At 41.5% G+C, this 17500-nt stretch overlaps 1 protein-coding gene across 8 annotated transcripts in view; it reads right to left on the minus strand.

Annotated features, from left to right (window-relative positions):
• Positions 1-17500, minus strand: part of hivep1 (HIVEP zinc finger 1) — a 62165-nt gene that overhangs the window by 24808 nt on the left and 19857 nt on the right. For 6 of the 8 annotated variants that reach the window (XR_008393349.1, XM_053675087.1, XM_017455197.3 and 3 more), the window contains exon 3: positions 577-630. The exons of 1 other annotated variant lie outside the window; for it this stretch is intronic. Coding sequence is in view for 5 of the 7 variants with exons in the window: in XM_053675087.1 (XP_053531062.1) it covers positions 577-630 (54 nt within the window). In the remaining 2 variants the exon portion in view is untranslated. Of the gene's footprint in view, positions 1-576; positions 631-17366 lie in introns of all 8 variants that reach the window. One more of the 8 variants, XM_017455203.3, reaches the window with a different exon arrangement.

The following is a 17500-nucleotide window of genomic DNA, read 5'->3' on the forward strand; positions in this document are numbered from 1 at the left end:
GTCCCCAGAGATTTGGTCAGCAAGATACCTCCAGGTCCAAATACTTGTCTACTGTACACAGAGGCCAGTTGTGGCAGCCACAGCTGGAAGGCAACACTCGAGCTCTCCAGAAGCTCCAATGTGCCCCTTCCAGCCAACGAACCCACACACACACACACACACACACACACACACACACACACACACACACACACACACACACACACACACACACACCATGAGGCATTGTTGTATATCCAGCATAGGGATGGCACTCATTACTTTTTTCCACGAAGCCAGCGGGGTGGTTAGGGGTAACTCAAGCACAGGGGGGAAATATTTGGAGGCTTTGTCTACATGAAGACATGCACTGTGCAACAGTCAGTAATGACAGACTAATCGCAGGAAGCTAATACATCTGAGAGGTTTCGTTTTGTTGTTTAACTGACATTTAAAAGAAACATTTGGCTGCTAATTGAGGTGAATCTGGAAATAAGCACAGCTTGACTTGCAACCTGCATACAGGTACACCCAGTGTCTATTGTAAAACACACTTCCCATTTACAATTGCTGTAATGGAGGAAGAGTGAGTATTACCTTTCTGAGGACCTCTGGGCTCTTTCAGCTCCTTCTGTGCCTCCTCAATCTTGTCTGCGACACAAAAAAAAAAAAAAAAAAAAAAGGGAAAAAATATCATTTTGGAACATTTGAAACTTATCCCTTACAGCACACCACTTTTTTTTTTTTTTGGACTCCACCAATGTCTTACTGGTGAAGAGGAGGAAGCTGGATGTGGGATTAGTGACACTGCTCCTGGACAGGTATGTAAGAACAATCTGAATGAAGTTTTAAATAATAAATCAAACAGATAACTGTTTATCACTTAGAGAGCCAGGCAAGGTGTAATGCTTTGAATGAACTGCCTTCGTTAGGCTTGTGCGATATTTTTTGGTCCCTGATTGTGATTTTCCATTGTAAAATATTGCGATAAACGATTTAATCGTCCAGAACATTTTGCCTTACAGGAAGAAAAGAAAAAAACAGACAGGAACATGAGCATTAACAGCAAGGAAAGTCGGGGAGGTGTTTTACAGCTGTGTCATATTACAGCTGTGCAGTCAGGAACCACAGCAATCACCACACCTCAGCTGGATGATGCGTCTTTAAGTGATTCTGCACTGAACTGTTCAAAAACCCATAACAGCACTAATAATAATCCCCGACACCGGTGATGACCATTAGCTTACAATTTCATGAGATACACATTACAAAGAGAAACAGGACAGCAAAGGCACTTTTGACCACTTTCATGAATGCGTAATAAACTGTGTGTGTTTAGTGTTATAAGTTGATAACATGATGTTATTTATCTCTCTCACATACACACACACACACACACACACACACACTATGTGCTAAATATACACTATATGAACAAAAGGAAACAGAATGTGCCAGCATTGGAAAGAAACGTTCTAGTTTTGAAGATTCCTCAGACATCTCCAGTGTAAGCGTGTGTCAGACTGAGCCCGTGTACACGGTTAGGATGTTGTGTGGTGTTTTAGGTTTCCCAATGCCGAGAAGACATGCGAGAAGGAGAGAAGAAAGCGGGCCATGGCCGAGCTTGGTGGATGATGTCACCGTGAGTGTTTTGCAGTCACACCCTTCTGTTTCTCTTGCTCAACCACAACCCCCTGCTCCATGAACACTTTTTACATGACATAAGTCCAACATGCCCCAACAGCCCCCAACAGCCCCCCTCCCCCAAGTTGAAACCACCATGTCATATCTGATTAAACAATATACGCAGTAACCAGGACCCACGCTGTACTGAGTGGACCAGCAAAGCTCTGTGTTTATCTGCCTGCCTCCTGTCCTCCTTTCCAGAGACCAAAAACCTAAATCCTTCAAAACATCATAAATTCCTCACTCATCCATCCCTTTGTAGCACAGAAGGAACCTTTAAAGCTGAATAGTTAGAATCCAGAATTATGGATTCAGAGTAGATTCATTCCCTTATAGTGTATCTCATCTATCCCAATGTGGTGTGGGCCTAATCACACACACAGGTTATTAGAAGCACTGTTCATATTTTCCCTTATATACTATACACCACAGCAGTAACTGATGGAGCACTACCATGATCAGAGGAACAAAGTCAGCCATGTTTTGTTTTTTTTATAGCAGGAGCATGTTTTTATATGGTGTTGTGAGTGGTGAAGAGTTCCAGCTTCATTTCCAGCAAACACAGTCATCATTTAGTCATGCCTACTCAGCACAACCTGAAATGCAAATGCAGCTGCTGTAGAAATACATAATAGATTTACAGTAACAACATGCCACGATTGTGGGCTCCAGATGCTGCGATTCTGCTTCAGATCCAGGGGCAAAAACTGGGTCTGGTGCAGGAAGTTACTAAAAGTAACATAAGAATGAAACAAGAAGTGAAACATAAGCAGACTATATTACTGCTGTGTCCCAAGTTTACACTACAGCTCAGATGACAAGTTCACGGTAAAGTATAATCCAGGTGCGTTTGAATAAGCTAATTAGAAATCGCTGTCTAGTTTAAGCATCGCGTCAAACGCTTGCTGTTAACACTACCTAAAGGAAAAATGACATATTACAACAAAAAATTACAACTAAATATCGAGCCATCGCTCCTGCGCTCGGGTCACAGTCTGCGTGGAGGTTTGAAATGTTCTCCACGTGACCGCATGGGTTTTCTCCAACCACCCAAAATCATGATGGGTGGATTGGCCATGCTAAAGTACTGAACAAACGTGTGAGATTGTGTGTGCATGGCGCTCTGTGATGGACTGAAATCCCATCAGCTCGGGATCCACCGCAACCGACCAACGAATGAGTTATAAACAGAGAATAACGTGCAATTTTATGCCCTGTGGTAATTTTAGAAAGGACAGTATTTTATAAGAGATGCATATATAATCCCCAAAATAATTGTTGTTGTTTTTTGGTGTGTTTTTTTAACTGTAGCACACTATAGTGTAGGAATAGTCTGTCTCTCCCTGTCTCTGAGCCACCTACTCTTCACTGGTACAGCCAAATGTTTATTTAATGTAATCTAAACACTAAGAAGCATTTATTCCATTATTGAAACACTGGATAAAACTAACAGTTTCATATTTTGGGTGGTGGGAAGTGGCTGTATATGCAAAATGTGATCACTGGCAACACGTGGAACAAACCAAGAATTACAAATGCACCTGTTCACCAAATCTGTAGCCGCATCGTTACCTGCCAGTGTGTGCTAATGAGCTCCTGGCTAAAAGATGTGCACCGCGTTTGGCTTTTTTTTTTTTTTTTTTAATGACTCCAAGTGCAAGGAGTGTGGGTGCAGCATGGAGCAGAGCTTCACTTCATTTCACACAGCCACCATTTTGTCGACAGTCACTGCCTTTCTTTATCCTTTGGTTTCCAGTCGTCCTGTACAACCTCGTGCAGGTTTCACTGAATGCGTACGTTACTGTATTAAACACTCTCTATTTAAAAATGGCTCCATCTGTCTTAATAGTGCAAAAACTGACAAGACAAGGAAGAGGCAGCAATAACACCACAGGTACTGGGGATGACGACATGAAAAATGCACAGCAGGATAACTGCGCAACACATAAATATAGAAATATAATACAAATCAATAATAAATAAGTAACTAGGCTGGTTCGATTTCGCCTTAAAGGAATGGCCTATTCGAACAGGTAATCAGGATGACCGTATCCATATCACAGCAGATCGAGCCCTGGATTCTGTAGCTAGCTTGCTTTTCTGTCCCCCCTGTTGATAAACATTTACTGTTAGAAATGTTGCCTAGACGTTTTTAAAAAACACACGCTAAGTGGTTAGCCTTTACATAAACCATTATCAAACAAGTAATAGGAGAAGATTGTTTCAAAATTCCTCATCACACTGTACAGTCATATTGATATACTGCTACGGCCACGCCCTTACGAGGGACGAGCATTAAATCCAACTTCCTCGGTTTTCTGAAAGTCTTGGGCCTTAGGACTCACTGCGGTAATTATTATTACATGGTATCACATGATTTTATTACATATAATCATTACAAATGTAAAGTCAACACTTCTATCAATTTTCTGAGTCCTGCCCACACCAGCGGCCGAGAATTTGACCTATTCACTCCAGACGCATGGCTTTGTTCCTGTTATCTTATTCCTGTGGCATGTTTGGACAAGCTGCATAATAGAGGGCTAAAGGTTTAAGCAATTTGTCTGGTAATATGTATTGTTATAGCGTACTGAATGTGACTGCTTCTATAATTGGAGCATGCGCACACACAGATGGAGCGTAGAGGCGTCAGTAGGCATCGCAGCTGATGTTAGGGGATGTACAGCAACGGTTGAGCAAGCAAGAAGTTTCTCTCACACAAACGGGTGTGTGTGTGTGTGTGTGTGTGTGTGTGTGTGTGTGTGTGTTTTTACAGGTTTATATAGTGATCTGCAGACTGTAATTTCCCTCTATTACAGACGAAAGCAGAACCTTCATCTTGTCTCAGTACATCCCAGCTATACACACCGCCATTAACGGAGCCAAAACAGTACTCCAGGCATCGTTCAGTGACGTGGAAATGGGAACAGGAGATCATGGCTGAGATTTTCTTCAACACACAGGCTTCATTCATTTTGATGTGAATTGTACCATGTTCGTTAGATGATTTTATGTTTTGCAGCAGACCTCGGTGTTCCCAGACTACAAATCGCTCTCGCGCTTTTGGACATTTCGTATATTAAATCGATCAAAAGCGAGAAGGGATACGTGTAAAACACTCCACTTCTGTCTGGAATGGAAAGAATGGGATAAAGATAAGCTTATGAAGCAGAGCTTCCAGTGCAGCTGCAGTTCCCCAAGGTTGACCTTCATGAGCAAGCAGAGCAAAAACACTGGATGGAGCCAAGACTCGGTGAACCCTTTAGGGAACATGGCTTTCCCAGAAGTCCAGTGAACAAACGCCTTCTCCCTCGTTACTGTTGGACGCACAAGCATACTCTCACAAGATCAATCCGAGAATAATAACATCTACAGCTGGTTAGTGGTTCTATTACACGGTCCATCACGATCCTCGCACTGCACCACACCACGTCTCTCTCTCACTCTCTTTTTCATTATCAAAAATAACACACCTGTGTGCTTGAACATGCTAACTTCATGCTTCTTGGTCAATTTGAAGTATTTGTGACTGTGCAAGAGGGAAATAATGCAGGAAACAGGTCTGATCACTGCAGTGCTGCGTGATGTTGGGGGACTTTCACTGCCCAGGCTCTTCAGACTTCAGACAAAACACAAAGAGCACTACAGTCGAGCAGACCCAGCCCTCACTGCAGTTCTGCAGAGGATTGTGAAACTGCGTGGAGGGGATGGAATCCCCTTTTCACACGTGCGCAGAAAGCAAGACCATTATTTAACGCCCAAGGCAATGTTTAATAATGTATGGTAATGAAGAAAGGATTGCTTTCACAGGAAAAAGTGTGCGTGTGAGTGTGAGACGATCATGTGCTTTCTTTAGAATATAGAACGATAATCTAACACAATATCGCAGTATTTTTCCATTCCACATTCCTTGCTGAAATTAATTTTAATAGATTTTCTGACTGAGAACTCGAATATCTGATCTTTTGGCACCAAAACCGTGCTGCTTTTTATTTATTTATTTATTTTATACACACACACACACACACACACACACACACACACACACACGTCCCCAGTTTAGATTTTGGCTCAATAATGAAACTTTTTTGCAAAATGACCCAATGAGAAAATTATTGAAACTGTAAAGAATCACTGACTTTCCATACTTTTGGTTCGTAGCCGGTCAACATTTTCGGGTGCACGCACACACGCACACACCATAAGCATGTGAGTGAGTATAAGGGCTGCAGGAAGCAGCACGCAGTAGTCCCCTCTCTTCATGTTTAAAGCTGCATCGGTGACTTTCTCCCTTGTTTAGGACCTCTTAAGTCTTAAAAGGTGGTTTATGAATGAATTCCAAGTTCCAGAGAAAGTTCTTTGAATGGGTCACTCGGATGAATTATTCATCAAACGCCTGCTCTACTGGAGCGACTAAAACTTGTCATAGTCAATTATTAATTTACCCTTAACAACACGTGGCTGAGAAATGATCAAGGAGAGTGCTTCTCAACCCACGGATTCCTGTTTACCACCATACTGTTCCTGTGCTCGCTGCTCATGCGGTGTTGTCGTTCAGCCAGGCACGTCATACCGCTTCATACCCAATGTGTGTTTCATTAATGCAACCTGTTAGCTAACATACTGTAGATTCCCATCCATTTATATTCAGACTGGAGGCTTATAAGTCACACGTGCTTTCTGTTAGATTAAAGAAACTACACACAAATATGACCACTAACAAAAACAAGAAGCACATACGGTGTAATACTTCACTGCAGTCGAACATTCCCAAGTTCCCTTTGACCTCCACCTCACAGGTCAGTGTTCATGATTCCACCATCAGAAAGAGACCGGGAAAAAATGGTTTCCATGAGAGAGGTGCAAGGCGAAAACCACCGCTAACCAAGAGGACCATAAAGACTAATCACATTTACCAAAAAAATAAATAAATAAACACCGTGATGACCTGCAAAGCCTCTTGGGATAATGTGGACTGATGAGCAAAAGTGGAACTATTTGGAAGACCAATACAGAGAACAAGCATACATCTATACCATGGATGAGATAAGTAAACCCAAATACACCAAATAAAACATTACAAACTTGGATGTAACACTCACACACTCACACACTCACACACTCACACACTCACACACTCACACACTCACACACTCACACACTTCTTGCACTGATAACCATGTGTCTAGTCCAAAACAGTAAACTTCTCAAGATTCACACAGTTCAGACCAGGCCAGGTAACTGGTGAAAACTTTTAATACTTTGATATTTTTTAATAATATGTATTTGCAGTCATGTGAAAAAATAAGTACACCCCACTTTTGGATCCACATTTGATCCACTCTTTGAAACAGTGCCTATTAATAAAGGTGATACAGTCTATCAAATGACACATAAATCTGACATTCTGGAGTAATTTTCACAATTTAAATGAGCAAAAAATAAAACAAACAGATCAGTCACATGGAAAAAGTAAGTCCAATTAGAATCAGGTGTTAAAGATCAGTTTCCAGTGATTAGAACCTGCTTAGGGAGTGCAGGTGGAACCGGTCTTATTTAAACTCCTCTCATATCTAGTGTCTGGTGTTCCCTTTGTTATTGAGGTGTGTGGTGTCATCATGCCAAGATCTAAAGAGTTCTGTAAGGCCTATGAGTCTGGCAAGAGGTTTAAAAAGATCTCTGAATTATTTGAAACACATCATTCCACTGTAAGGAAAATCATCTACAAGTGGTGCAGATTTCAAATGACTGTCAGTTTGTCCAGGACTGATCGTCCCAGCAAGTTCAGGCCAAGATCGGACCATCTGATGCAAAAAGAAGCCTCCAAGAACCTCAAAATTTCATCATAGGATCTGCTAGTAAGTCTTTCAGCTGTTGGTGTTAAAGTGCATGCTTCTACAATCAGAAAGCGATTGTAAATTTGACCTGCATGGGAGGCGTGTCATGAAAAAGCCTTTGCAAGACTACAGTTTGCCAATGAGCATACAGGCAAAGACCAGGCCTTGTGGAATAATGTGCTCTGGACAGACGAATCGGAGATAGAGTTGTTTGGCCACAGTAACAGCAGACATGTTTGGTGCAGACCAAAGACAGCTTTTCAGGAGAAGCACCTCATACCAACTGTGAAGCACGGTGGTGGAAATGCTATGGTTTGGGTTGCTTCACTGCCTCAAGGACTGGACAGCTTGCATTCATTATTTCAACTATGAATTCTGCATCATATCAAAGAGTGCTTGGGGATAATGTGAGGCCATCTGTCTGAAAGTTGAACTGAAAGTGGACCTTTCAACAGGATAATGATCCTAAGCACACGAGCAAATCCAACAAGGAACGGCTCAAAAAGAAGAAATGGAGGGTTATGGAACGGCCGAGTCAAAACCTGGATTTGAATCCCATTGAAATGTTGTGGGGGGATGTGCAGAGCATGCAAGAAAACACTCAAACATCTTACGACTGAAAGAATATTGCATGTAAGAGTGGTCAAAAATTCCAGTAAGCCTGGTGGACGATTATGCAGAATACCTACAGGAAGTTATTTCTGCTAAAGGGGGCGATACTAGCTTCTCAGGCCAAGGGTGTACTTACTTTTTCACAGAAGAATATCACATCTATTGATATTTCTGTTGAATAAATGATTGAAATAGCAAATTTTCCTTGTGGGTTTGTTCAAGTACCTCAACTTTATTAATAGACACTGTTTCAAAGAGGATCATATGTTTGCTTGTCCAAATTATTTATATATATATATATATATATATATATATATATATATATATATATATATATATATATATATATATATATATATATATATATATATATATAAGCCAACCATTTCCATGGGGTGTATATTATTATGGAAAGTATGGAAAGAAAAATAAAGTTGGCTGAACCGTATTTCTTCACCTCCTCTCAGGTATCAAGATGTTTCAAAGCTAATCTTAAACATCTCAAAAAGTACCTTTCCCCACTCTCAGTCTGAGAAATGACCACTAGATTCAAACACAAACAGCATCTGTGTGTGTGGTCATTGATTGGCACTTTACAGCAGGCAATCCCAGATGTACGCGCACACACACACACACACACACACACACACACACACACACACACACACACATACACACACACACAAGTAACAACAGGCCAAAAGAGTAGACTTCCCTTTCCCTGAAGCTAAGGTTTATTTTCTCTCTCAGTCTCTCACTGGTGGTTTGCATTATGCACATGGTCTGTTAGCCAAAAGCTAAAAAAGCCACTTTCTACTTCAGCAATGCAAATGTGGCGTGTCCTCGTTCTCACACCCTCGCTGCATATCCGGAAATTTTAAAAGCGACATCCACTAAACGACACGTCGGAGCCAAAACATCCCTGTCCCTCAGGTGTTCATGCACAGTGACGTTAAACACAACGATGAGCTCTCGCTGTATCTCTTTAAAACGTTCCACAGTTCATCATGAGCTGCGTCGCAAACTGAAAAACTCTGACTTTACCTTCAAAAATATTTACTAATCTAGAAAATCCAGAAAGCTCGGACACAAAACAGAGCTTTCAAGAGGTTTGAAGCCACAGGGAAGGTTTTTAAAATTCAAACACTAACTAGTAGGAAATCTGGTGGGTGTTGGTGCTCAATAATGCTCTAGAAGAGTACGTAAATAAGGATCTGTTACACAACACTAGTTTTTTTTAGTGGAGGTAGATAGACAGGGCTGAACTACGCTACAGCAGTCCGTCATAGTGGAAAAGGACTAAAATAACACCAACCCTGAAGTATTCAGTGGATAAGGAATTCCTTATCCACACACACTTCAGCTTCCTGCCGAACACACTTCACTAGAACGGTAACTATAAGAGTTACTCTGTGGGTTGGAAACAGATAAAGCCTAATCTGAGACTTATCCTAATTAGACAACTTAACAAGATTGCCTTTAATGGATGTATGGTGTAACGATCACTACTCAGTGGTGAGTTTGTGATTAAAGTTCCAACACAACTCAAACACAGAGGTTTAGGATATAAATTAGGCCCGAATTTTCAACCGAGGACACAATTAAAGAAACTGGGATTAACGGGTTTAAAAATGTGACTTCGGTGTTGAACAGAAGTGTCCAAGTTATCGATTTACAATTCACACATCAACAGTTCATCTGTTCATTCAGCGCTGTAAAACTTCTGCTCCTCACAGCCAAGAGCAGAATGGCCTTACACACGAGCCATCTTCTGTGGTATCGGACCAGACGGGATAGCCTTCTCTCCTCACGCGCATCAGTGAGCCTTGGGAGCACATGACCCTGTTGCCAGTTCACCGCTTGTCCTTCCTTGGACCACTTTTGGTAGGTACTAACCCCTGCATACCGGAAACACCCCACAACACCTGCCGTTTTGGAGAAGCTCTGGCCCAGTCGTCTAGCCATGACAATTTGGCTAGACGTCAAATTCACTCAGATCTTTATGCTTTCCCATTTTTCCTGCTTCCATCACAAACACATCAACTTCGAGAACCAACTGTTCCCTTGCTGTCTAATATACCCCACCACTCAATAGGTGCCACTGTAACGAGATAATCAATGCTATTCAATTCCCATCTCAGTGGGTTTAATGTTATGGCTGATTGGCATATGCATAGGCATCACAGCAGCCACCATATTCCCTCTAGTCTCACTCTAGGGGTGTGCATCTGAACCTGTAAATCTGAACGTGAACTCAGGAAACAGGAATGGAGTAAAAGAAACACTCAAGAAACCAGACTTTCCTTTATTACCATTTCCTGTCAGCAATGCTCTCTATGACGATCCGTCCCTGTCTCAATCTCGCGGCAGCCATCGTGTCAAATGCAGCTGTCATTGTGAACGCATCAAAGGAACAGAAAAGCCACATTCAAATAGCCCTGAGGTAATGTTGATTCACCTCCCCTTGTCGAAAGGCCCTGGGTCTCTTTGACAGTACAGCTGGAATAGGCAACATGGGTAATTCATTCCACTGAAAAAGGAGATGCCACTCATCACAATCTGGAATACATTACTATATAGAGGAAAGACTGGAGACCTTGGAGATGATTTGAATCAGAATGTCACAAGATGAAATCGTTGACTTTTTGGAACCTGGTTTAAAAATATTTAGCGAGTCGTTTTAATTCTCTTTGTGTAACCACGAGGCAGCTGAATAGGGTTTTCCAGAACAAAATGTATATATATCAAACATCTAACTAACTGTTGTTGTATAATGATGGTGCAGTTCATTCTGCAGCCCTCTCCATAGTGAGAAGAATTAATCGTCCTGCGCAGCAAGATCAGCACAACCATACTTAAATGGATGAAACCAGCAAGCGTGAAGACTCGGATTTGACTGGTGCACCATTTCATAGAATTACCACATCATCTACCGTATTCAGTTCAGGCAGTGTGACAGTGAAATCGTATGAATGTCTTTGAATATGTATCACAAATAATGTTATCCCATAGTGTTAAAAACAATAGGCATTCCCCTCAGTTGGTGATCTGCATGATACCATCTAGGTGTCCGTTTACAACCCCAATTCCAAAAAGTTGCGGTGCTGTGTAAAATGTCAATAAAAACAGACTGCAATAATTTGCAAATCTCATAAACTCATATACTATTCACGATAGAAGATAGAAAACATATCAAATGTTTAAACTGAGGAAATGTACCGGTCATTTTTGAATTTCATGGCCACAACGTCTCAAAAAAGTCTGGATGGGGGCAATGAAGCAGTCAATATGTGATTGAAGTGTAGACTTTCAGCTTTAATTCAAGGGGTTTAACAAAAATATCGCAGTAACCGTTTAGAAATTACAGCCATTTATTTATTTATTTATTTATTTATTTATTTATTTAAGAGTCCCTCCATTTTCACAGCCTCAAAGGTAATTGGACAAACTGACAATCATAAATATTAGGGATATTTTCAATACTTGGATGCAAATTCTTTGCAATCAATTACTGAAAACTGGAACCAAATGCTGAGATGCTTTGCCAAGCCTTTACTGTGGCCACCTTCAGCTGCTGCGTGTTCAAGGGTCTTTCTGCCTTCACTTTTATCTTCAGTAAGTGAAAAGCAGCTCAATCGGGTTGAGGTCATCAGACATTCAAGAACATTTAATTTATTCTCCTTAAAAAGCTTTTGGATTGCTTTTGTGGTAGGTTTTGGGTCATTATCCAATCAATAAACACCAGTGACTCAGTTCCATAGGAAGCCGTACATGCCCATGCCATAACACTTCCTCCACCATGATTGACAGATGATGAGGGATCATGAGCCCTTCTCTACCCATCATTCTGGTGCAAGTTCATCTCGGTTTCCTCTGTGAAATGAATCTTGTTTCAGAACTGATCAGCTTTTGTTTTTTTAAAGAGTTTTAGGCATTTCTGTACTTGAGTGTTACCAGTGATTTACATCCTGAGGTAAATCGTTTGCATTTACATTCACTGATTCTTACATCAATGATACTCCTACCTCCTCCAGAGTCTTCTTCACTTGGCTAGATGTTCTGAAGGGGTTTTTCTTCAACAAGGAAAGAATTCTGCCATCGTCCACTTTAATTGTCTTCCGTGATCTTCCAGACCTTTCGGTGTTGCTGAGCTCGCCAGTGCGCTCCTTCTTTTAAAGAATGTACCAGATTGTCGATTTGGCCACTCCTAAAGTTTCTCCTATCTCTCTCTGGTGGGTCTGTTTTGTTTTTTTCAGCCCAATGATGGCCTCCTTCACCTGCACCCACAACTTTTTGGACCACACATTGAGAGTTCCCATGAACAGCTACCAAATGCAAATTCATCACTCGGAATCAACTCCAGACCTTTTATCTCATAACTGCGTCATGAAATAATGAGGAAAAGGCTTATCAGTCACCTGTCCAATTACTTTTGACCCTGTGAAAATGGAGGGACTCTGTAAAAATGGCTGTAATTCCTAAACGGTTAACACATTTACTTCCATTAAACCAACCGAATTAAAGCTGAAAGTCTACACTTTAATCACATCTTGTGGTGAGGATGTGATGCTGCATGGTGACACAATATTAATGTGATGAATTGCATCATTGAAATGTGCCATCTAATGGAATTTAATGTGAATCAATGTGAATTTAATTAAATGGGAATCAGCAGTCTTTTAATATCGCATCTAATACAACTGCACTGTTTGAACAGCAGAGGTCCCAATCTGCGTAACCCACAGAGTTCAAATACACAGGACGCATGCTGGGCCTGATCGCTCTGGATCACAATGACGGACACACATCACAGATGATATGGTTGCACTACAACATTATAAAGGTTAATAAGAGCTCTTGGGTAGCTTTTAAATGACACTCGGAATTCCCATTCCTGAGAAAGAGGCTGTGGAACGCTATTTCTGATTAAAATGGCAGCTCAGGCATCGCTAAGGAGCTCCTTACTTTTCAGTCGACCATCATCCCCAAGTCAGACTTTATTCATTCAATACAACTTTTGGGACGGTTTCTAAATGTATAATCAAAAGAATATTTTAATATAAAACGACTCTTTATATTCAATATTTGTACTTCTTAGACTGCATATGAATGACTGGTCTTTTTGTGGCGTCCATAAAAGGTAAGTATCTAAAGTCTAATACAGATCGCAAACTCAAGTTAACTCTTTATAATTACGTGTTTATTGTAAGTGAATATAAACTCTTTAGATTAAAATCAAATCTGATAACCACGAGGTAATTTAGTTTTTATTATTCACAGTAAAACAACAGAGTAAGTGCATTGTAGACTTTTAATGTGATCGAGATCTAAGCCTCCATGGCACAATACTTAACCTGTTATTAGAACAAATATTAACTACGCTGATGATGCAAGCAAAAATGTAATGACTAACGATTAAATAAAGTTTCAGAACCGAATGGAGAAAATTATTGGGATTTTGAAATGATTAAACTGCACACTAGCATTTAAAAATTCCTCCTCTTTATTTTCCTTCAGCATCCACATCTGCCCTTGCATCAAAACATGATGTGCACGGTTCGTGTTCCTGCTTGCCAAGCCACACTTCCTGATTTGCTGGAATCTTCCAGGTAAATCATTTTCCAACTAAATCCAGACCAGTTACAACACACTGACGTGGGCGTGAGAATGGCCTTAACTGTGCCACCTGTCTCTTTTGTTGACAAGTGGGCACATGTCTAAATACAGCATGTGGCAATTAACACCTTAAACACTTTTATGTTCTCCAGCTCTCCACTAGACACGAGTGATGCATGTGCAAAACAGCGTCCTCACACACAGGAACACACAATAAGCTCTCTGCACGTCGCCTGACTGACGTGAGAACGCGACTAGCTCTCAATAACGTGAACGTTTTGCCCACCCATGGTGATATCATTAGGTTGCGGCAGTATGACAGAGACCTGCGACAGCAGCGTGTACTGGAAGGTGACAAATGACGAGTGAGAGGAACTCATGAGAAGACGTGCATCGAGGGAACACCCCAAACCCCCACGAGCTCATTATACCATTTAGTGTTCATTCACAGAATCCTGCCATTTGCCCTAATTATGCTGTGTATAAAAAGCAGTTTAGATCGTTACAGAATATCATAATGAGGTAGAGACTGATCACACGTGTGTGGAATGTGGACAAGAATATAAGTAGCTGAGGATACAGTGGGGGCTTGGTGGTTAAGGCTCTGCGTTACTGATCAGAAGGTCGGGGGTTCAGGCCCCAGCACTGCCAAGCTAAAGACATATAAAATTCTCTGAACAGTTCCCACACAATATACAGAACATCTTTGTATGCAGTAGCATTACAATTTCCCGTCACGGGATCCAAGAGGCCCAAACCTGTTCCAGCACGACAATGCCCCTGTGCACAAAGCGAGCTCGAATTTCACAACATGCAATGTACTTCCTTTAGAGACTCTTATTCACTGGAACTGAACAGCAGATATCGCTGGACATGTGCCTGGACTTGTTATTATTCTAAAGGCTTTCAGCGCTCATGAACATGAGCTTTAAGTGGTCAATGAAAGTCAGAAATCCAGTTGCATTGGTATCCTGGAGGAGGAGGGTTGATGCTTGCTGGCACAACAAGTCATACGTCACTGTACATCCCCATCAAATCACAAACCAGTGCAACCAGCTGGACTTAAACTGTGTCCATGTCCAACAGACCGGTTCCATTCTTGTAGAAGTGACAATTAAAGAAAGCTTATTATCGGCTGCAGAAGTTACAATGGCATCTCCGCGTCTCAAACTTTCACAGTGAAGCCACAGGGGACTGGACGCTGTCCATGGCCAAGCATGTACAGGTGAACATATGTCTCTGGTTCTAACCCTAGATAGATATTTTATATATATATATATATATATATATATATATATATATATATATATATATATATATATATATATATATAAAAAATATTCTTGTAGCTGTAGGTTTTTTTGGCATTTCCCTGCGTCGGTTGGAGCCCAACTGGGGCGCATTATGTAATTCAACACCCACTGTGAGCGTGTATAACGACAGCTCTTTCCCTCTCTCTCCATCCCTCCCTCCTTTCTTCTTTCCATCTTTACCTCCCCCACACTGTACCTTCATCTTCAGCTTCTCTTGCACCTTAGCTCTCACTATCTCTTGCTCTCTCCTCTTTCTCCTTCTACCCACTCCAATTCCATTGCGTTCATGCGTTATTTTTAATCTCTGCTTCCGTCATCTCTTCCTCAACCTCTCCCTCCTTCATTCTCCTACAGTTGGTCTTTAACCGGGATTGAAACTATGATGCCAGGAATGATCCTCACGCGGCTTCCTCTGTGCCCTTTAGGTTTTTATAAGTTTATTATTTTGGGGTTATGGAAGGGTACGCCAGTATAGACTGGCGGGAGGGGAAAAAAACACACACAAAAAAAAAAAAAAAAAAACCATTGTGCATGATTCATAGTTTTAGTCACGTATTAATTTTACGGTTGGTCTTCCTCTGTAAGCGTCTAATTATTCATTCTGCACTCATTAACAATTTCGAAATGTTATTCCCCCCCCTCCCATTACCCCTCCACCCCCACCCCAACTCTTTCCCAAGCATCTTTCCATTGGCAAAAAGATGGCTGACGTTCACTAAATTTGAAACAAGTGGCGTTCCTTGTTATGTGGCATATCTCAGGTTGCTGAAATTAATCAACCCCCTCAACTTACACCCCCTAACGTCCCACTTCAAAAGGAAATAACAGTTATGCCATCTCATGCACTTGTTTAAGTCAAGAAAAAAAAAATATCTCAAGTTCTCTGTGAATTTTGTGCAAAATACACTGCACATCTACTAATCCACACTTACAATTACAGCACTAACCACCACCTTCCCGAAAACAGCTAATCTTAATGCACCTTCCTGATGGAAAAGAAACGCTTCAGTCCTAACCACAGGAAGAAGTTAAACTGGTTCGAGTGTGTATTGAAGACCAGGTCGATCCTCAGCTCTCTCTGAATGTGATGTAACTGGTGATCTTATGCATCAACTTTCCATCAACCCAATGACTCACCCAGCACCCCCGAGAGAGAGAGAGAGAGAGAGAGAGAGAGAGAGAGAGAGAGAGAGAGAGACTGTGTGTGTGTGTGTGTGTGTGTGTGTGTGTGTGTGTGTGTGTGTGTGTGTGTGTGTGTGTGTGTGCGTTTGTGTTGTAGCCCTGCACTGCAGGACCTGCCTGTCCAAGTTGCAGGATTTTCCCTCAAGTCACGGGAAGGACTGGAAAGAAATGCACAGAATGAGACACTTCCTGGTTTCTTGCATTCTATGATGTGCTGCCGGGTCGTTTCGCTTTTATTCAAAGAACATCAACACAATCGAACACGGCTAAAATCCCCAGCATTACGTCAGTATTTACAGCGATGAAATGTGAGTGCAGACGGACCCCAGTGAGCGCTGTAAGAGTTACTGGAGCTCTGTAGGTGTTAATGCAATACTGGAGATCTTTTCTGAAATACAATGCAGAAAAGCAACCAGATCCATCACGACTCTTTAGAAGAAGCTCATGACAGGTAGTTTTCGCCTGATTGTTTATCACCGATACACGAATCTTACCTCCGATGCAAGCCAGCCACCTCTGAAATCACACAAACACACTCAAAATTCAATCATATAAAATACTGGGTTCTTTTCACCCGTGTTATTAATAATCAGCACAACCCGTGTTGTTAATTAATAACACCTATAGGTGGTATTAATTGGTCTGATTCTCATAGGAGCATGAACACTGCAGCGACAGCAGTAACGAAGCTACAGAACAGCGACAAAAACACTGACTTACTAGAGAGAGAAAAAAAACACGTCACTAATTACTAATACAATCAGCGGTATCAGTGTCAAACATCAACAACGTAGGACTGAAGGCACCACTGTGGGCTAGAAAGGCAAGCCTGCTAAGACTCTTATCTCTGAGAACAATCAGAGGTGATTCACGAGGACTGAGCTGATCAACAACACTGTTCGCTTTACAGAGAACGCGCGCAGATCTCCGACTTCCCAAAAGACAAGCAGATATACAAACAAAAGCTTCATATCATACAAACAAACGTCATGACAGTAATCACCATATACCTGCTGTATAAATAAAGCTTTTTTTCTGTTTTCTTACACACAAACCCACAAGCACTTCTGTCCAGATATAAAAGTGGATGTAAAGAAATTCGCTTCGTGTATAAACTCCCTCCCACACACACTCGGTCTACCTGTTTACAGAGCGGAGCGCCGAGCGGCAGGCTGATGTTGGCGGGGTTGCAGCTGAACCGGATTCCCCCGGAGCGAGGCAGTCCCGTCGGGAAACACCTGGAACTCCCCTCACCGAGGATCTCTCACTCACACA

This window comes from Ictalurus punctatus, chromosome 24, assembly GCF_001660625.3.
Source record: "Ictalurus punctatus breed USDA103 chromosome 24, Coco_2.0, whole genome shotgun sequence".
Classification (NCBI taxonomy): Eukaryota; Metazoa; Chordata; class Actinopteri; order Siluriformes; family Ictaluridae; genus Ictalurus; species Ictalurus punctatus.